The sequence below is a fragment of the Ammodytes marinus genome (assembly GCF_949987685.1).
Source record: "Ammodytes marinus genome assembly, chromosome: 10".
Classification (NCBI taxonomy): Eukaryota; Metazoa; Chordata; class Actinopteri; order Uranoscopiformes; family Ammodytidae; genus Ammodytes; species Ammodytes marinus.
The window spans coordinates 19772271-19792842 of NC_137214.1; the positions used below are offsets into that span (position 1 = coordinate 19772271).

The window sequence follows — 20572 nt, forward strand, 5'->3', positions numbered from 1 at the left end:
ATAATGATAGTAGCCCACAGCATGTCTTCCTCCACAAGGTTTTGGTGAGCTGAGAGTGGTGTGCGTTAATTTAAGATGAATTAATTATATATGATTATATCCAGATGAGGATTCAATGCATCACCAGGAAATATGTTAAAACACTAATTTGTTATCTGTCCTTTTAGCTCCAAACCAAGGGTAGTTACAGCGGAAATATGTTCTTACATTCCCCTCAGGCTGAGCAAGTTATTGTAAGATAGTTGTCATTAAAAGTCATATCAGTATGCATGTGTTTAAATTAGAGATTTAGAAACATTGTTGAAAGAACACGGCTGTAGTTGATTTGTGTACATCAGAGAGAGAGACGGACAGAGATCGGCACCATCATTGTTGAAGATGGAGTGATGCTACATCATCATGGTGAAACACTCACAAAAGAAGGAGTGAATGGGTGTTGACAGGCATTAAACTGGATATGTGTGTATGCATGTGTGTGTGAGTTTAAGGACTCTGAATATATTGAGTGTGTGTGTGTGACTGAGTGATTGCAATTGTGCACTGTTGATGATAATGATTGCTTCTGCTTTGTATGCCTCAGATCATCTTGTGCAAGTGGTCTTTCCCTCTTGTTTGGAGTTCTGCCTTATCTCTGCCGAATCAGTCAACTTTTGTCTTTTGTATCTTAATTTGTTTTATCTCAACTTTGTTTCCTTGACTGCAGCATTGGGGTCACAATGATGCAGGTGTGTTTGATGAGTTTTAGACGATGAACCCCAGGCATAATGAGGAAGTTAACTTCAATGCATTTATAACAGCCAGTGTACAGAGCAAGCTTTAATACGCTTTAATTACGGTAAACAATCGGATGAATGCTTTTCTTGTATAAACATTTACAGCAACAACACATTTTCTGGGTATGTATGTCAGCAAATGGCAGGTTAATGTGAGATTATTATGCCAGGTTATTGTGAGATTATTATATTTCCGTTTTCTTCTTTTTCCTTGCATCATGTTTGCCTTGTGACTGATTATAACAGTGATACATTATATATGTACAAAAATAGTTTTTTTTATCAAATTTTTTTTCCTGTCTCCTTTTGTGGCAGTGTTTTGCTAAATAAAATCATCGTATTGCAAGATGTGGGAACGCAGCGAGATTGCCACCTCAAAGTCCGGATGGGGAAAAAATATATCATCAACCAGATAATTAAAATAGTGGAAAACGAATCAACAGCTGAACACAATTATTTAAACTAATTTATTTGAAGGTAAAACTGGAAGTGAGTTCGTCAAACCGCACAACCCTACTCGTATTGTCTTTAAATAAATCCATCTCAACTTGGACTTTATTCACAACAATTCTCATTGTTCTACTGTTTCACTTTTCATTTTACTTATCCCAGATCTCAGCAATTTACTTAGGGAACACAGGTTTCTCATAAAATATATAGATTATGGAAAAAAACTATGAACATAAGACCCCAGTTTTACAAGATAATTTCCCTTCTTATTTCTCCATGATAGGCACCATCAGGCCAATACAATAATAATCAAGCCTGTTATTTTCTTTCACACTAGACTGTCGCTCACAAAGTCTATCACGGTAAGACCTTGGAGTGCAACAACTGGGTTTAATTGCCGTCGTCACAAACACTTAAATGCTTTCTCGAGGAGCTCTATGACTGCTAACACTTTCAAACAAGATTGTGTTTCCAAACCTTTTTGCTGATTGTTGCTTGCACTAGTGTGCTCTGAACCCGCTGTTTCTGAGGTGAGGTAAAGATAACAGAGCCTAATTGGAAATAAACTCTAGTTTGACCCTTCAGCTCAGAAACAGAAACCTGTCGTTCAGAGGCAAACCTCAGCTGTAGCAGCAGCTGCAGTCATTTTCTTTAAGAGCCCTTGTCATAGAAAGGAAAATAAGCTTCTGGGACTAGAAAAACACAACTCGGTTAGGAAGATAAAACACAGACCAACTGTTTTGAGGTGGGCACCTACACTGTGACTAAAACAATATGTCAAAGCTTGATTGGCAATTTTATACAAAGGTATGCAATTCCAGATTTGAAACGAAAAAAGGCTATAAATGCAGTTTAATGTATTGTTCTTGGAGCTGCTGAGGAATTTTTCTTCAAAATGTATATTAAAACATTGCATACAGGTGTTACGTTTAACGGTTTCCATACTTGTGCCTTCTGGCCGTTTATTTTTAGGAACCTGTCTGTCAGAACTGATATAATTATGACAAAACAATTTAAAGCTTTAGATGGATACAGATGTGGTAAAACCTTCCAGTTCAGGAGTTAATGACAATAACATACTGTATGGGGATTCTCATTTGATTTAAATCACAAATTATTTCTCTTTTAACTCAAAATGAAATAGAAAGAATACAGAAAATGTAATCATGAGAACACAATTTCTGCTGATACCCACAAATCAATGCTGCTTACTCGTAAAGCATGGATATATCATCCTTCATCAAAATTGTCCAGTTGAGGGAACCACCTGCTTGTATAATTTATTCTATAGCTTTCAAGCGTGAATATTCTTTGTTTTTATTTTTTATTCTGTTGCCAAATTTTGCTTCTTTTCTGCTTCTTCCAGCCAACAGGCTAATCTGTTATGACCCAGGTCTCTGTTCCAATACATATTTCCCTGTTTTTGACGATGAGATGCAGCGTCTGATATCAGTTTGGATAGCAACCATCACATCTTGTGCCAGTTGGAATAATAGTTTGCTTGTCTTTGCCTGCTGAGAGGAACGCCAGTGCCCAGACAGCTATTGTTTGCAATTAGGGATTCCCACTGAGGCCTTCAGCACCAACACAAATTGTATTATTTAAATTTATACGAGACACTTTAAGGTTGGGGGCCTGCCCTGTTGATAAGATGTTTACCCCCGTCCGGTTGACGTGTCCAATTTGAACATGTTTGGGTGAACAGAAACAGACAAAACAGGCTTGAACGGCTAGGGTGAGATGAAGTGAATATCTGCTCATTTGGGGTTAACGGGCGTTTGTCCTCCATTAGAGAAATCTGTTTTAGTAAAATCTATGAAGTTGGCAGCTTGTGACAATAAAGACAGGAACTTGAACATCAGCATGTTTGGTCAAATCATCAGTATAAACGATAAACAACAGCTGAATAAATGCCATTACATAACATAAAAAATATTCAAGGGTAGCACCTGGTTAACATTCAGGAGGTCACCTTTGAATGTGCATTCCAACAGGAAACATCCATACACTTTATATACAAAAATGGTAGTTTATATTAGTTGTCTCTCAGATTCCAAGGCATTGGTATAATTTTAACTGCAGTAAAAATGTTCATAGTAATCATGATATTTGCAGCCATCCAATAGTGGAAATTTAGTTTGAATATCAGGCTCATCCGGAACATGGTGAGGAAGCAGACCATAAAGGCAATAATACTCCTGTAGCATGGCTAAATAGGCAATGATCCCTTTTATTTAGCTTCTATGAAAAAGTGAAGAAAATCAAACTTTCCATCACAGTTAGTACAACCACTACAACACTCAAGACATGGAGCATTTGGAAAGGATTCTCCGCGGATGTACAGCAGCCAATCGCCCTTCTGTGTCTGCCGGGGGAAATGATGACCAGCCACTCTCAACCTGCTGGCACTCTGGTAATTCTCCCCTCTCTATAGGACAGCTCTCTCCAGGAGGACCTCTCACTATGAATTAGTAAGTGTCCTGATGCAGTTGTGTCCCCAGATGAACAAGAACTTTCTAAAACCAGAAGGGAAACACTTAAAATATGCATCAGCTGTGGATGTAGAGTCCTCTGCATTATATTATGAATGCTTTAGCAATGTGATGTAAAAAATAAAATAAAACTTGCTTGTTGTCGGAGGATGTGGAGCGCCACCACAGCAATTTCCTACAAAAAAAAAAAAAAAAAATCGTACCTTAAACAACTGTATTGGGTAAGCAGATCCATTGGAAAAATCCAAATAGTTAAAGTAGTTAAAAAAACTAAAGATACAAAAGTAAAAGTTTTTTTTAATACTAGTTGCGTTTGCCAGAGCCTCTAGCACTTTTTCAGGTTCTAATCACATCAGCTATACAGTAGTCAAGCCTGTTACATACTCCGCGAGAAGAAAGAACGAAGTTCTCGGTGACAGAGCTGCGAGAAGAAAATTACATCATTATCTTCTCGCAGCTCGTTCATCTGTTCTCGCAGATTGTTCTCAACACATCGTCCGGGCCGAACTTTCTCCTCGCAGCTTGTCCGAGAACTATTGTGTGATTGGTCAATCTGAAGTCAACAAGGAAAATCAGCTTGTTCTTGCAGCTCTGTCAGCGACATGTTTGTTCTTTCTTCTCATGGAGTATGTAATAGCCTTTAATGGTGAACGGAGGAACCAACAAATCGGAACTCAAAGCCCGACTTCTGTTCTGACTTGAGGGAATAGGTTTATTTTTTTATTTTTTGCTTTAAACTTGCGGAAGCAGTTCCTTTCACCACATTCATCAAGGTGTGTTCAGGCCCCCCAAAGATGGCTACAACTTTTGCAACCTGCTCTCTTTTGATTGTATGGTTCGGGCTGTATCAAAGTGTTCAATCGCTTTCTCATGCTGCCTCACACAACCAGCTCTCTGTCTAAAGTATCAACTCTTCCAGTACATCTGTGTGGACCACCAAGGCTCCTGGCTGCCAGTCATCAGGGCTGGAAAAAAGCCTGCTCTTTAGATCCAATCAGCAGCACTTCAGCAGCTCGTTCAGTACGGCCACCTGATATGGAGCCAGGCTAAAGCACGTGCAACAATAGCTGCAGGAGCAGAGATGCAGAGGCTAGTCTGAGCTAGTGTCGTTGATTGAGGTGGGCTATTTTATGCCACTTCCTGGCAAAGCTGAGAGATATCTTTCGTAACATTTTCACATTTACTTTGAAAAGATTTTGATTTGGATTGAGGTCCAAAGCTTCTTACCTGATGGAGGTATGTCTTCAGTCACCCCTTGTAGTCTCTCTGAACGCCTAATTGAGGCTGCTGATTGCTGATTGCCCACCAGAAGTTCAGCTAAGCTGCAGGTCAAAGTTCATGTGTATCAGATGTCAACAAAGTTACAAGTTTTCAGTTTCACTCAATCCTTTCCTTGCACCTCTGGCTCTTCATTTCCTTCTTTCTTTCTTTTTTCTCTGTTTTTTCCACATGCACACAGACGAATAAAGTAGGACTCAAGAGTAAATGACAGTAAGCAAAACATAGCTCATAGACCATTGTCTGCTTCTCTGCAAGTTTGCCTCTCATTTCTCTTTGTGTAATGTTTATTGAGAGTGTAACTGAAAGGCAGACATTTAATGTAATATTGGGGTTAGATTATGCTTGACTTTTTCCGATTTTTCGACACCCCTAACATTTAATCCTTACCTGAAATTCAGATAAGGTGTAGTTGTCGCTGGAAGATTGCAGGATCAAGTCTGTGAATCGGCAGTTAAATGATGGTGAGTAGTGTAAACGAAAAACACTGTCTCCTCCTATCCCATTGTCTCAAAGTGCAACAGAGCATCAAAGTTCAATAGAGGACTGCGTTAGTATTCTGCAGCTCCTGTGTAACAATGGTGTTGCTGAATAAGAGCTATGAGCCTAATGAATCCTAAAAAAACTTTTACCCTCGACAGCTGGATGCTATAGGCTTTATCGTTCACGAGAATTAGGTAGCAGATGCCAGCAGCTTTAGAATCTAAAGTTGACAGGCAACTAATGATCAGTAAGTGTGCTTTGAAGCCTCAGAGAGAAAGTGCTACTGCTTCTGCATGCCTTGTCAAATCCAAAATGAGGCGAGGCTCTTGCTCTAAGAGGACATTTGTATTCTGCCGGTCATAGCCGCAGCTGTGGTAAAAAGATAGTTGCAACTACAATGACATGCCTATCAATGTCTCATTTAGTGGAAAGGTCAGAGTGTGTGTACCCGACACATTCAAAATGAAAGAAGATTAGAGTGATGCTACCGAGGCCTTTTCTCACTTTTCATTTTGTAATGATGCTTCTGTGGGGAAGCTGTCAGCGTTCCCATTTGATCGCTGTGTCGGTACCACTGATCAAAGAACCGGCCTCATTTGCACACTATCAGTTCGCCTTTGAACCTCAGAGAGTACAATGGTATGGCAGACAGGGACGACGTACAGCTCCTGACTTCAGCAGTGTTGACATACAGTGAAGGCATTCATCAGCATAATACTGTGAAGTGGACACAACTTAAATTATCCCAAAACTTGTGGTTTTCTCCATATCTGCAAGACAGAGACAATTAAAATTGTGCTTGTGTAAAGATATTTTCTCTCGCTGATGGTTAATTTTTATACACTTCCCCCCCCCCTACCTCCCTCCCTCCCTATCAAGATTTCAAGTTTGAGAGACCACAACCCTCAAGAGGATAACTGTAATGCATTACCAATGTCAAACAAGTCTGAGATCAAACAAGTCGTTTTTGGGGAGCTCTTAAACCACTCAACTCACTCTGGGGACTTTGATTCATGACTTCTGACGGCTACTTTGCTGTACCTTGAGACGTTTTGTTGAAGGTTATATATATGGGAGAGAAAATGCAGTGTCAACCTTTTTATGCCATAGAATGTATCGCTTTCCCCATGGATCCTGCATCAGGCCTTTTATGAATTTATCCAGCCTGAATCCTGAAACCTGACCTTTTTGCATCTGTCTTCACACTTAATGTAGAGGTGTGATATCAAAGATTCCCTATGAGAAAATTATCCACTTTTTGTAAATGACTCTAGATAGAAATGTGTACAGTGTATCAGGTATGGAACATGATGATGTTCAGCACGATATTGTTATGCCATTCGAAAGTGATAAAATTACTAAATCTAAAGGCATTATAACTTCGAAAATAAATACAAAAACTAAATATTACATATTATTTTATTGGAATAATTACGCCCCTTTTTCTACAATTACTGTTAATAATTGTTTCTAGATTTTTAATTATGTTAATATATGTTCATGTAGAGATTTAATTAAAGCCTCAATAGGCTCTGACCTTGTCCCTGCCCAGATGGAAACGCAAAGCTCAGCACAGAAGGGAGTGGTTAGAATAAAGTGACTTTCCCTCCAGGGTAATGCATACTCAAAGCCTATACAGTACAGGTGAGTGCTGGGGGGAAAAAGGTGGTTCCATCTAAATGATATATGAACAGCTCTAGTGTGCAGGCAGGCATGGCAGAAAGAGGAATACTAATTTCAGTTCAGAATAAAGACATTTAAAAGTATAAAAGGGAATGTAGAGTGGGGATTGATTTTTATCCAAGACTTATTTAGCTTGTATAGTAAAACCGCAATCAGGACAATTTTTTGGGGCAGAACTGATTCAAATGACGACAGAAAATTGGCTACAAAAATGATGATACCCAGTTTTCTGATCAATGCAGCTGCATGCTGTTGTAAGCCAATTTACAAAAATAACAGCACTCAATTATAGATTGACATTTATATAGGGTGTATGTTTCAATCTACTGTATGTCAAATGAATTGCCTACGCCCTGAAGTGACCACAGCATTCTGACAAAGCCAGTTCCTTCTCCATTAATTACTTCTTTCTTAGTCTTTTATCTTTTTTTAATATCAAAGACCATGTACAGAATACATTAATCTCAAGAAAAAAAAGATGAGGAATGCCTCACACTCGATCTTCTAGCTAATACTCTTTTGCAGTCTGATTCATACAACCATATAGATACCAACCATCTATATGGTCTGAATGAATACTTATCTTTGTATAGTGGATTCTTCGGTATACATATAGAAGGAATGGCTCTGCACAATTTCATATTAAGGGGATTCACCTTCATCAGTTTTTATAGTGTGGTGTTATGTTTAGATTTAAGACTTTTTGACAAATTGATGAGCAACACAAACTTTATTACATATCCCTTTCCCTGGATGGAGCGCTCTCTCTTATTACAAGCTTTTTTTCTGCTATGACTGCACCTATACCTGAATTTAATTTACAAAAAAAGTCGAGTGAAGCAATGAGTCCATTACTTTCCGCTGATGCAGCTCCGCTTCATGTTATGGGCCAATAAAAGAAAAGGCCTTCTTCTCTTCATCACCCGTGTCTGTGAAATATAGAGAACTTTACAAGCACTTTGCAGATCTGTATTAATGTTTGGTTGTTCTGTTCTTTTTTTGTGTGTGTGTGTTTTCATAGCGACAGCATGCCAAAGCGGATCGCTCTGATCTGCTTCCTGTCTCTGGTCATGTTGATGAGCATCCTGGGAAACCTGCTGGTCATGGTGGCCGTCTGCAAAGACAGACAACTCAGGTGGGACACAGCTTTCTTCGTTTATTATTTCCATCCTATAGAACACACACACACACACACACACACACACACACACACACACACACACACACACACACACACACACACACACACACTCAGTTTAAATCAACCAAAGTGACCAATTAACATATCATGGTATCTCTATTACCTTAATTAATACAGTGGTAACGCAATACATCTTTGGTTTAGCAAATAGTTGAATTGAAAGGACTTTTATGAGAGTAAAGTAAGAGAAGCAGAGTGAGAAAGCCACAGTGAAGTAACACACTAAATGCCACAGAACACAGAGTTTTAAAGCATTATTGCCCTGACATTGTACACAAAACAAAGGGAAAATATACTTTGGAATACAATGACAATGTTTGTAAGTGATATGGTCCCTTTAGCTAACTTCATGTCAGTGACTGCAGTTAGTAGTCCCCTCCTTCGTCCCTATGTCACCAGCACATGAACGCACAGCCGTCTTCATCAGAAAGTGCCGCGAGAGCAGTGAGTCATCGTTCACATGCACAAAGACCCGCCTATTTATAGCGCTCTGTCTCCTGATTGGATAAAAAGGAGAAGGATACTAATTTTATCTGGCAATTACTGCAAAGCTGAATGACTAGGAGACCTGCGTTGTGAACTGTGCATACTGTTAAGTGATTGCTGTATAAATACAGAGTGATTTAACACAAATATTAACAAACAAATATCACAAACTTCTCCTTTAACTACTGCTATAAACCAGATTAACTTTATTATTTACTTTTTTGTTTGGATTGTGTATGTTTGTGCTAAATGGTTATTGAAAACTCAAAAATATGAATCATATAAAAAGTACAAACACACCTTTTCAAAGAAGGGGCAATTTGTATTTTCATTGTAAAGCTGGATGAGAACAGTAATGCATTCAGAAGGGGCAGAGCTAATAGGTCATCCGGACACTTGCTGACGTGGGTCCCGCTGTCACCGCAATAAGTCATCATTCCTCTCCTCCTTCTCTCCTCCTGTCCTTTACCTTTGTATTATTTCCTTGTGTCATCTCTCTCTCCCCCGTATCTGTCTATTTTCTGTCACATACTGTTTCTCTGAAAGTTGGACCCTCTTTCTCGCTCTCTGTCTTTCTCTCATTCTATCTTGTGACAGCTGAGAGCTCAGGGTGACCTTTGTTCCCAGGATGTTGACAAGGTGTGTGTGTGTGTGTGTGTGTGTGTGTGTGTGTGTGTGTGTGTGTGTGTGTGTGTGTATGTGTGTTTGTATTTGTATTGTATTGTATTGGCAAACCAATACCGAACCAATATTTCCATTTTTCGCATTGAGCATATATTTTTTCACTTTCCAAAGGCACCACTGTGGTGTCATACCTTCCTTAGGAGAGAATGAGGACATGCCATATTTGATTGCACACACACACACACACACACACACACACACACACACACACCTTACTTCCCAGCACACATCCACTCATGCAAATATAAAAAAAGATAAACAAACACATATTACATGCACACAAACCTTGAGACACATAAACACATACAGACACGCACCTCTTAAGTGGCAGTGTCCCATGGTGTGACAGTGTTCGTGACACAAATGAAGCATAACACTGAGCACATCATTAAAAATCGTCCAAACTGTCCAATGTTTCCAAAAACACCAGATAACAGTCAACTTGTTATTTGACAGCATCAGTCAGCATGTCGGACAGTTTTTAGGTCAGTGATCATGTAAGAAACAATCAGTCGGTATTTCTATGGGACTGTTCATTTTCTTATTAGCCCTGACTGTTGACTGATCACTGATTTTAGAAAAAAACAGCAATACCAGGACCACATCATGTGTTAATCAGTGTTACATGCTGAGACATCTAAGGGAAAAACGTGTGCAGTCAAATACATGCAAACACACATCTGACACAAATCTTCATGGAGTCACTTGATGGTAATATATGATAATTATTTTTAAGTAATGATTGTTAGCCGTTATACTCGAGGTAATTAATGAAAGATAACTCACCGTACACACACACACACACACACACACACACACACACACACACACACACACACACACACACACACACACACACACACACACACACACACAGTCTTCTTGGGAGGTGACACCAGCAGAGTGTGATAAAGAGTGTGCTTTACCACTCATCGATAACCTCCACACAAACACAACCTAAACGTGTTATGTCAAGTGTGTGAACAAGAAACCCACACACAGAGAGAAGTGCTGCCACAGAGTCTGCCTGCTGTTCATACCAGACACTGGGCAGATCTACAGTATATTGCAGTGATAAATATGTGGTCACGCAAATTCAACTTTGTAACTGTTAATGTAGATACTTAGTTTACATAGATAGTTTTGTTATAGTCAGATTGTGTGTGTTTTTACTTCCAAGGGGTAATTTGTGTTAATTGTATTTAGCCTTGAAGTTACACAAGCTTGAAACGTTAGTTTTATTCCCAAATACTTCTGGTCCAAGACAACAGCATCACTATACTGCTTTAGCTATACTCTCAAGTGACTAACTTTTTTAAAGAAAAGCAGGACGTTTTCTGATGATTCTATATTTAGCTATGTTGTTTATCTATGTCTCTCCTTGACATTCCACATTCCACATTGGACACTATATGTGCATCTGTAAATTACACCAACCTCAGACTTATCAATCACTTGTAATAAAGTGTATTTATTCTAGGCTCTTCAAGCTAAACACTATATGTCATCTTATCAAAACATGGCACGTCCTCCCTCTGGGCACGCAAATTGATACTAAACTGTTCTGAATTAAAGCCAACACTTTTGTGTGTTTGTGTGTGTGTGTGTGTGTGTGGTTGCTTCTCATAATGTGTTTAAGCATTCACTATACAATATGTGAGTGTATATACACCTGAGGTCATACAGTGTGCGTGTGTTTGCGTGTGTCATAAATGTGTTTAAGCATGAAATATACAGTTGTGTGTCTATAAACACCCAAGGCCATTTATCTTCATTGTGTGTGTGTGTGTGTGTGTGTGTGTGTGCTTACATGTGTCTGTGTATGCTTGTTATCATCCATCTATTCACATTTCCTTGTGTGTTTCAGACGTCTGCATGTGAACATATGTGAGTGCATGGTTAAACATGATTAACGTGTGCCCCACATGTAGCAGGCGGAGCAGCTGGTTGTTTCCAGCACTAACGGCCTGTTTTAAGTGGCTGTTTGGGTTACTGACAGGCAGATGAAAAAACCCTCACAACCATGCACTCTTACTGAAGCTATTAATAGACAGCTCACCCTGCAGTGAGTGTGGAGAACAACTGAATGACCAACTCTCTCAGCGATTAGCTGGTTGGCTGGTGGTGACCTTCAGCGGCTGCAAGGTTTAGAAACCTGATAAGGAAATGGGGAAAATTTCCAATCCCATTATTCTCATTTTGATTGCGTAACTGTGAGGGTTTCATTTCTAGTTTGACAGTTTGACTGACTGAGCAGTTGACCGGTCAGCTGACTGACTGCCTAGTTGTCCATCAAGCGGACAGGTTTTTACCTATGAATTTAAAAGTCCATTTGACCTATTTTAGGCTACTGCTCACATGGAATTATGACTAAACCTCCTGAATATATCAAATAAAGTGATTAATTACTGTTACAAATACAGCCCTCTTGTTACAGTTAAGACCCCAACTTCACAGCCAGCTGACAGAGCTAGATTTCACAGCCCAATGCATATTATGGTTACACACTGCCCTCACTGAGTGACTGATAATAAATAATACATCAGACTCATTCACACAGCAGCTCAGCTTTTGTGTCTCTGTTGACCCTCTCCCACAGAGAACAAATGATGTCCTTCAGCTATAATAACCAGTTTAACAAATATAATGTAGTGCATCTAGTGGCACCCTGAACCAAAGAGAATTAGCATAATGCAAGTGTCAAAAAATAAATACTAAATACATTGGATTAAATATATGCACATGAACAATCACAAAAAATATAAATGGCACAAGAAAGCTTGCTTCATTTAGTATCATTAAGAGACAATCCTGATTTTTTAAAATAAATCATGTCTCAGTAAACTGTAACATGGCTAAAACCTATAGTTTCATGGTAATAGGAAAATCACTCTATACCCACTACTAACCGACTACGCTATTAAACATCACTGTTTCAAAGAACGACGTAGTAATTGAAAATAAAACGTCTATACGAGTGTATTTTATTGTAATGTTGGTCTTTTTATATCCCTGCAATACAATGTAGGAACAGCACAACCCTGGCCTGTGATGGCTGTGTTGCGGAGATAAATACCATTCCCCTTTATCACAGAGGAAGGTACACGGTCTCTTCAGGCTGGCGGACCCAGTCCTTGTGTCTATTTTATATAAACAGGTTTTACAAATATTAGTAGAATGAATTTAACTTTTTCCTTCCCTGTGGTTATACCTCCTCCTGTGTGTGTGTGTGTGTGTGTGTGTGTGTGTGTGTGTGTGTGTGTGTGTGTGTGTGTGTGTGTGTGTGTGTGTGTGTGTGTGTGTGTGTGTGTGTGTGTGTGTGTGTGTGTGTGTGTGTGTGTGTGTGTGTGTGTGTGTGTGTGTGTGTGTGTGTGTGTGTGTGTGTGTGTTTGTGTTTGAGAAGAGTTGAGGGCTTGATGACTTGTCTCAACTTTCTCACTCTCACAACTCAGCATCTCTCCCTGTTTCCTCGTGCTGCTCCAGGCAATGGGAAGGTGGATGCCTTGTCTTTGCTGTTCTCTTCTGTGAAATCTGCTATTTTATTTTATTTTTTCTCTTTACTGGTATTGAGCGTTGAGAAAAATTTGAACCTGAACTCTTCATTGTCTGTCCGATTTGACATACCTAAATGCACACATAACTTCATTAACAACCGAATCCCGTACTAAACAATGTTTGTCAAAAAGTCAAGGTCAGCTTTATTGTCAATTGCACAATATGTGCCAGACATACAGAGTAATCGAAATAACGTTTGTCTCCGACAGATAACATTTGGTTTCACATTGAACCTATACATTTATTCCTGCTAGGTGTAAATTATTCAAAGTGTATCCAACCTTCATTCAACAACCAGCTGCTGAACCAAACATTAGGGTATACTGACCTGCACTTATATTTATTCAGCATTTCCTGCCTGTTTTGTCTTGTCCCTACTGTCTGAGGAGTTCACATGAGGCCCAGGAAAACGGCAGGCCTCTTTTTAAGCAGCCTCCACTTGTGGTCACGTTGCACAAGATTGACCAACCTGGCTGCAGAGATTTGTTCCCATGTAGCCCATTAGAAGCATTAGTAAGGGGCCAACACTGTGTGTCGTCAGCGTTCCAGTTACAATACATCACAATTTATATAAACAAATGTGGAATCTCCAACGGTTGATTTTCGCTCCAATAATTGCTAGGACCCTTCAAGAGCCGTTTCTTTGTTTTTCTATCATTGCTTTTCCTGTACTTCTCAATTTACACTGCCCCAAAATACTATTTGTCTTGTTGTGTCTTTCACAAAATGCTGTTGTTATTGTTTGTTGTTGCTCTCTGGTTTCATTTATTTCAATACAATGCCAATATATTTTAATACATATATGGCTTAGGATTACTGTTCAGGGTCAAAATAACTACTGATTTATTTTAAAACCAATTGTGTTATGCATTTAAAAACCATCATTCTCATGATCGTTGTTTATGATACAACAATTGGGTATACTATATGTACTCTCATATTCATCTTATATACTGTTAATTCACTATTGATTAATTGGACACAAGAAGAGGCGTTACGCAAATATTAAGATGAAAAAAAATGTTCATCAAAACTCTTGCACTTCCCCCTCCTCCTTATTTCCTTCCACCAGGAAAATCAAGACCAACTACTTCATCGTGTCTCTGGCGTTTGCCGACTTGCTGGTGTCTGTTCTTGTGATGCCTTTCGGTGCCATTGAGCTGGTCCACCAACACTGGATCTATGGCGAGACCTTCTGCCTAGTACGGACCTCACTGGACGTCCTGCTGACCACTGCATCCATACTGCACCTATGCTGCATCGCCCTGGACAGGTTAGCCAATGGTTTTCTTCGGAAAGATAATTTTTTGGCATTTTTATGCTTTTTATTAGATAGGACGGACATAGATTAAATGGGATGCAGAGAGGAATGACAGAACGACCACAGGCCGGTTTCCAATCTGTAGTCTGCTGTTTCTGAGGACTGAGCCTCTATGGGGGAGCGCTCTAACCACTACACCACGAGCGCCCCCCAGTTAGACTTTCTGATCAGTTTTTTTTGGCCCTTTCAATGTCCAGTAGATTTAACAGGAACTTCTATTGTTATGTTAATAATGTAGTTCAACAGCATCACACCAATACTATGACATGCAACTCTTGAGGAACACTTTGTGTCTGAAACACTGGCGTCGCTCTTGGTATGCATTTATTTAATTCTGAAGCACCATTTTTAACAGTGTTCCAAAGTGCTTAATAAAACCGGACCTGTTTCCAATGAGAAACCAAGCTGATGATGCTTATGCACTGAAGTAATATGCATTGTGGAATACAGTTAATGAGGTATAAAATAATGAATAAATAAGCAATACCATTTTAAAATAATTTTGAAAAAGTTACTGGGAGCCACTGGAGAGAGGCGAGCACAAAAAGGAATGCGCGTATATTTTTAAGTGCCAGTATTAAGTTGATTAGCTTTATTTTGAACCAGCCTGAGAGGGAGGGAGCCCTGGCTGATACAAGAGTAAATTACCTTACAGTAGTCTAGATTAGAAAAGATAAAAGCCTGTAAACATGACAACATGTTTTCAAAGCTAAGGTTATCATTAAATTTTACCCCCAAATTCCTTAGTGTTTTTGGACACATTGTTAAAGAGAGGGAGGAACATGGAGGACCAAACAAGATGTTTCTGTGGAGTGGAGTGGAGTTAGTAAATACTCAGATGCATTACTTAGTGCACAAAATTGGCACGGCCATCTTTCTTGCCATCATAAAATTGATCGAGGCCAAATACGTGAGTCAGTTTGTCTATTTCAGAGGTGATTAGGACAAGAGTGCAATTTGATGTCTTCTAAGTTAAGCAATGCCCTTTAAGTTGACTACTTTGATATAAACTTAAAGTGGAAGACTGCTAAATTGATTGAATACATTATTGTATTGCCACTGGAGCCAGTTTGATGGCATTCATTTCAGAGGGGGGAAAAAAACAATTTGACATTCACTGCACCTGAAAAATATCAGGGCAGCATCGGACATAAACGTAACAGACAAGTCCAACTGCAAGAGAGCACTCTAACAGTTCTTCATTCAGGCTCCCCCTAGTACATGATGTTGATATATCAGTGTAAATCCTGCTCACTGAGATTTATACTTTATGATGGCTTCACTTTCGGTCCCCCTTGAGCAGGAACAGTGGTGTGTAGGACATGAACTAACCAAGCCCCAACCACAGCGAGTTCTACCAGCATCCAATAAGGAAGTGACAAACATTGCAGTACCTTCCGGTGGCCACGATGACGTGGTACAAAGACTGAGCAATTTGTTACACAGGCCGTTTTCACAGTCTTATTAAACCTATGTACGGCCTGGTCCAAAAAAACATTCTAGTCTGTATGTTTAGGTCATATCTCCATGACAACACTGAGGGGGGTGAATTTTTTTCTAGAGGGCTAGTTTTTATTATTTTGGGGGTTAAAATGTATTGGCGTGATCTCTTGAGTGACAGCTCTCCGCCCGTTGCCCCTCACTTTGCCTTGGAGGTATACGTCAGCTAGATGGGCGTATCTCCCTCCTCCCGACGTGAGGCGGAGTACAAATCTCACAAGATTGCGACGCACAATAACTGAGGTCAGCCTGGATGCTACATCCATTTTATATACTATCTATGGAACTAACCCACGAGATTCCATAGTGAAAAGCGTATTGGATGAAGGACATATGCATGGGTTTTAAACATGGTTAGAAAGTTTCTGTGATAATTCTTCTGTTGCCCACTTCATACTGCTGGTATCGGTTGTGTGTTGAGGGTGAGGACGTCACCTCAACTTAATGATGCCCAAATCGAAAAAGTGAGGAAAAGTAAAAATCCCATCACTTGTTTCTCACTGATCGAGCTTATTTATGTTGGGAAGCTTTTCTGAAAGTCACAGTTCATGTAAAATGTATTTGGCCATTAAGGATGTCTTCACTAAATGTTCTTAGGGACATGCATGGTGAGTGAAGTGAAAACCTTAGCTGGATTCTGAGCAGATATTGTGCTGTGACCTTCTCATTCTTACTGCTTGCCATGCAGTTATTATATCTCCGAAACAAGTACACCGGGGACCAACTAGAGGACTGCAGGGAGAGCCAGCGTAACCCCATATTATAATGTGAAATATATAGCTAATGGCCATGACCATTATCTATGTATTCTGTTACTCATGGATTCACAAACACAAGAACATTTTTTTAAATTAGACTCACCAAAGAGGCAAAGGTCAGCAACAGTGAATAAGGAAAGGGTTCTCCATTCAATTATCTGGCCGAAGGGGCTTTGTATACTCTTACATACTGTATAGCTGCCTCTACTTCCTGGGAATTCCATTACACATGTAAAGTCAGGCATTCACACACAGTACTTATATTGATGGTGATTTGCTAACTTATATTCTCATATTTGTGTACCTTTTTTTGTGTTATTCTGCAACTTAAAACTTCAGAACGAGACCAAGGTTCACACATGATTTAAAGCCTAGATTTGTTTCTTGCTGTTTGTTTATATACAGTATGATAGTTCTGCAGATATATGTTCAACAAACATGTAAAAAAGTCACAATTTAATTTGCAGAACAACAAAAAACAAAGGCATTACAGATGAAATCAAGCTTTGGCAGATTTAACACAGTTGTTGGTAATCCTTCTTCATTACCTAAACTTGGCACCATAACTACTTCTGGTGAGTTAAATGCTATCACAGTGACACACAGGCTACATTATTGTATGTACAGGTGAAACTCATATTATTAGAATATCATGGAAAATCTAATTGAATTCAAAAAGTCAAAGTTCCATATATTCTAGATATATTAGACATATAGTGATATATTTCAGGCATTTGTTTGTTTAAATTTACAGGATTCCGGCTTACAGCTCATGAAAACCAGAAATCGAACATCTCAAAATATTAGAAAATTCCATAAGGCCAATAAAAACAAATAGTTATAATACAGAAATGTCGCTCTTTTCATAAGTATTTTCATTCATCTACTATAAACTTGGTCTGGGTTTTTATGTTGCATGAATTATTGCATTAATGTGGCATGGCATGGTGACGATCAGTCTGTGGCACTTCTGAGGTGTTATGAAGCCCAGGTTGCTTTGATAGTGGTCTTCAGCTCGGCTGTATTGTTGGGTCTGGTGTGTATAATCTGCCTCTTGACAATAGCCCATAGCTTATCTATGGAGTTCAGGTCAGGAGAGTTGTCTGGCCATTCAAGTACAGTAATACCATGGTCAGTCAACCAGTTACCAGTGGTTTATGGTACTGTGGGCAGGTGCCAAATCTTGCTGGAAAAGGAAATTGTCATCTCCATAAAGCTTGTCAACAGACAGATAAGCTTGTCAACAGACAGAAGCATGAAGTGCTCTAAAATATGCTGGTAGACGGCTGTGTTGACTCTGGACTTGATAACACAGTGGACCAACAGCAGCATATGACATGATACCTCAAATCATCACTGATACAAATGAAATAAAGGTCCCACAGTCTAGAGGAAGAGTGGAGGGGCACACAATCCAAGTTGCTTGATGACCAGTGTCAAGTTACAACAGTCAGTGATGATTTGAGGCACCATGTCATCTGATGGTGTTGGTCCACTGTGTTATCAAGTCCAAAGTCACCACAGCTGTCTACCAGGAGATTTTAGAGCACTTCATGCCTGCGTCTGTTAATTAGCTTTATGAAGATGCTGATTTCTTTGTTCCAGCACAACCCGATCTCACGCCGAGGCGTGAGATCCACACGCATGGACCTGCGGCTCTATTACACGCCTTGCCTGACCAGGGCGTGTGAGTTACACGCGCACCTCCCGTAGTCAAGATGGCCGCCGCGGTCGCGCACCTCCCGTAGTCAAGATGGCCGCCGTGGTGTTCCGTCAATGTTCTATCTATATTCTAACCTCTCCCTGTCCCCTTGCCCTAACCCTAACCACCCAGGGGGCTGCAGCTAGATAGTATTGAAATGCTGGGAGAACATGTCGTGCTATTCCTGGGAGAACATGTCGGCCCCTGTTGGTGCTATTCCTCCGTTCATTTAGACGGGCGGGAGGTGCGCGTGTAACTCACACGCCCTGGTCAGGCAAGGCGTGTAATAGAGCCGCCGGTCCATGCGTGTGGATCTCACGCCTCGGCGTGATACCGGGTTGTCCAGCAAGACTTGTCACCTGTCCACAGTGCCAAAACCACTAGTAACTGGTTGACTGACCATGGTATTTCTGTACTTGATTGCCTGACAACTCTCCTGACCTGAAACCCATAGATAATCTATGGACTAGAGTACTGTCAAGTGGCAGATGATACACACCAGACCCAACAATACAGACGAGCTGAAGGCCACTATCAAAGCAACCTGGGCTTCCATAACACCTCAGCAGTGCCACAGACTGATAGCATCCATGCGACGCCGCATTGAGGCAGGAATTCATGCTAAAGGGGCCCAAACCTAGTACTGAGTACATATGCATGATTATACTTTCTAGAGGGCCGACATTTCTGTATTGAAAATCCTTTTTTTATTGATTTTGTGTAATATTCTAATTTTATGAGATTTAGAATTTGGGGTTTTCATAAGCTGTAAACCATAATAATCAAAGTTATAACAAATAAAGGCTTGAAATATCTCACTTTGCATGCAATGAGTATATATAATATATTAGTTTCACCTTTTAAGTTGAATTACTGAAATAAATGAACTTTTGCATGATATTCTAATTTTTCGAGTTTCACCTGTATGTAAACCAAGTATTGATGGGTTTTGCCTTACTATTAAGAGCACTGTCCTGAACTGCATTATTTTTGATTGATATAGAGATTGAAATATAGATTTTTCTTATTTTCTGTAAAACCTTCAGAAAAGGTCAATCTTTTTTTTCACTCTTGAGTAGTGCTTTCATATCTTTCTCTCTAATCAATAAGAGCGGTAGACCATCTTATATGTCGCAAAACCCAAGGGAAAAAGGAAGAACAATCCTAGCACCTGCTCGAACAGTTTGATGCTGTAGACACATGGTACCAATTAAAGGTGGCTGAGATGAGAATACCATCCTTTATATTAACTACAAGTGTCTCATATCTGGAATAAAACCATAAAATAACTGCACACTGTTAAAATTTAAATTGGAAAGTGACACGGATGTGTTCAACAGTCCCTAATGGGAATGTCATGCTTGCGTGTCTTTTGGATTCCTGATGTTTATATAGCACGGAAATGAATGGAATGGAAATTAACCAATGGATGCCTGTGGGAAAAAAATGCATCCACAAATCTTTTACTGTGCATTTGAAATAGTCAGCAAGATTGTAAAGTATTTATGACATATCAGTGAGGGAGCTAAAACCTGGTCCTTTAACCCTTTAACTGACCCTCACAACACAGAACCCCCAGGCTGTGCCAATCCCAGTGAGAGGAAGCCCAAGAGACAGTTCTGCCCTAGGGTAAAACTCACTAAGTAGAGCCACTGACTCGCTCAGGAACACTATGGGTTACACGCCTTGAGTCCCCCACCTTATACATACAGGGAAGGAAAACAGGTCATGATTTCCCTAGACGATTTGAATTCATATGCTCGAAAAATCCATCTAAACGGTGCAAACTGTTTTGTGTCAGAAGCTGTCGTCCAGTTATTTAAACAACCCTTGAAATAGCACAGGCTGCTGCAATAGTACTTAGCAGTTTAGTTTAGTTTAAGCGAGAGGAAGTTCCTCTTCATTGGCAGTGCATGCAGTTAAAACACTACAGAGTTTGACTCCCATTCACAAAAAAAGCAGTTGCAAAAGCATTTTGTTACAAACAGAAACAGTAGTAGAGTACAGAGGTCAGCAAAAGCAGGCAACTTGGTAACAATAAATATATTTGGGCAATACACGGAGCTAAGGGAGAAAGAAATAAAGGGAAGAAAAAACACAAACAAAAGATTTACTGATGAGAAGCAGCTTGCAACATGAGACAGTTTGACAAAAGCATTGCAAGAGAGAGAAAGGGATTGGACAAGACGACCACAAGATGATAGAA

General features: G+C 39.7%; 1 protein-coding gene across 1 annotated transcript in view; it reads left to right on the top strand.

Moving 5' to 3' along the window:
- Window positions 1–20572, top strand: part of htr4 (5-hydroxytryptamine receptor 4) — a gene marked incomplete at its 3' end in the record, with an annotated part of 89857 nt that overhangs the window by 20928 nt on the left and 48357 nt on the right. Inside the window, exons 2-3 of the mRNA XM_080035831.1 lie at window positions 8181–8294; window positions 14158–14358. Coding sequence (XP_079891957.1) covers window positions 8181–8294; window positions 14158–14358 — 315 coding nt within the window. The remainder of the gene's footprint in view (window positions 1–8180; window positions 8295–14157; window positions 14359–20572) is intronic.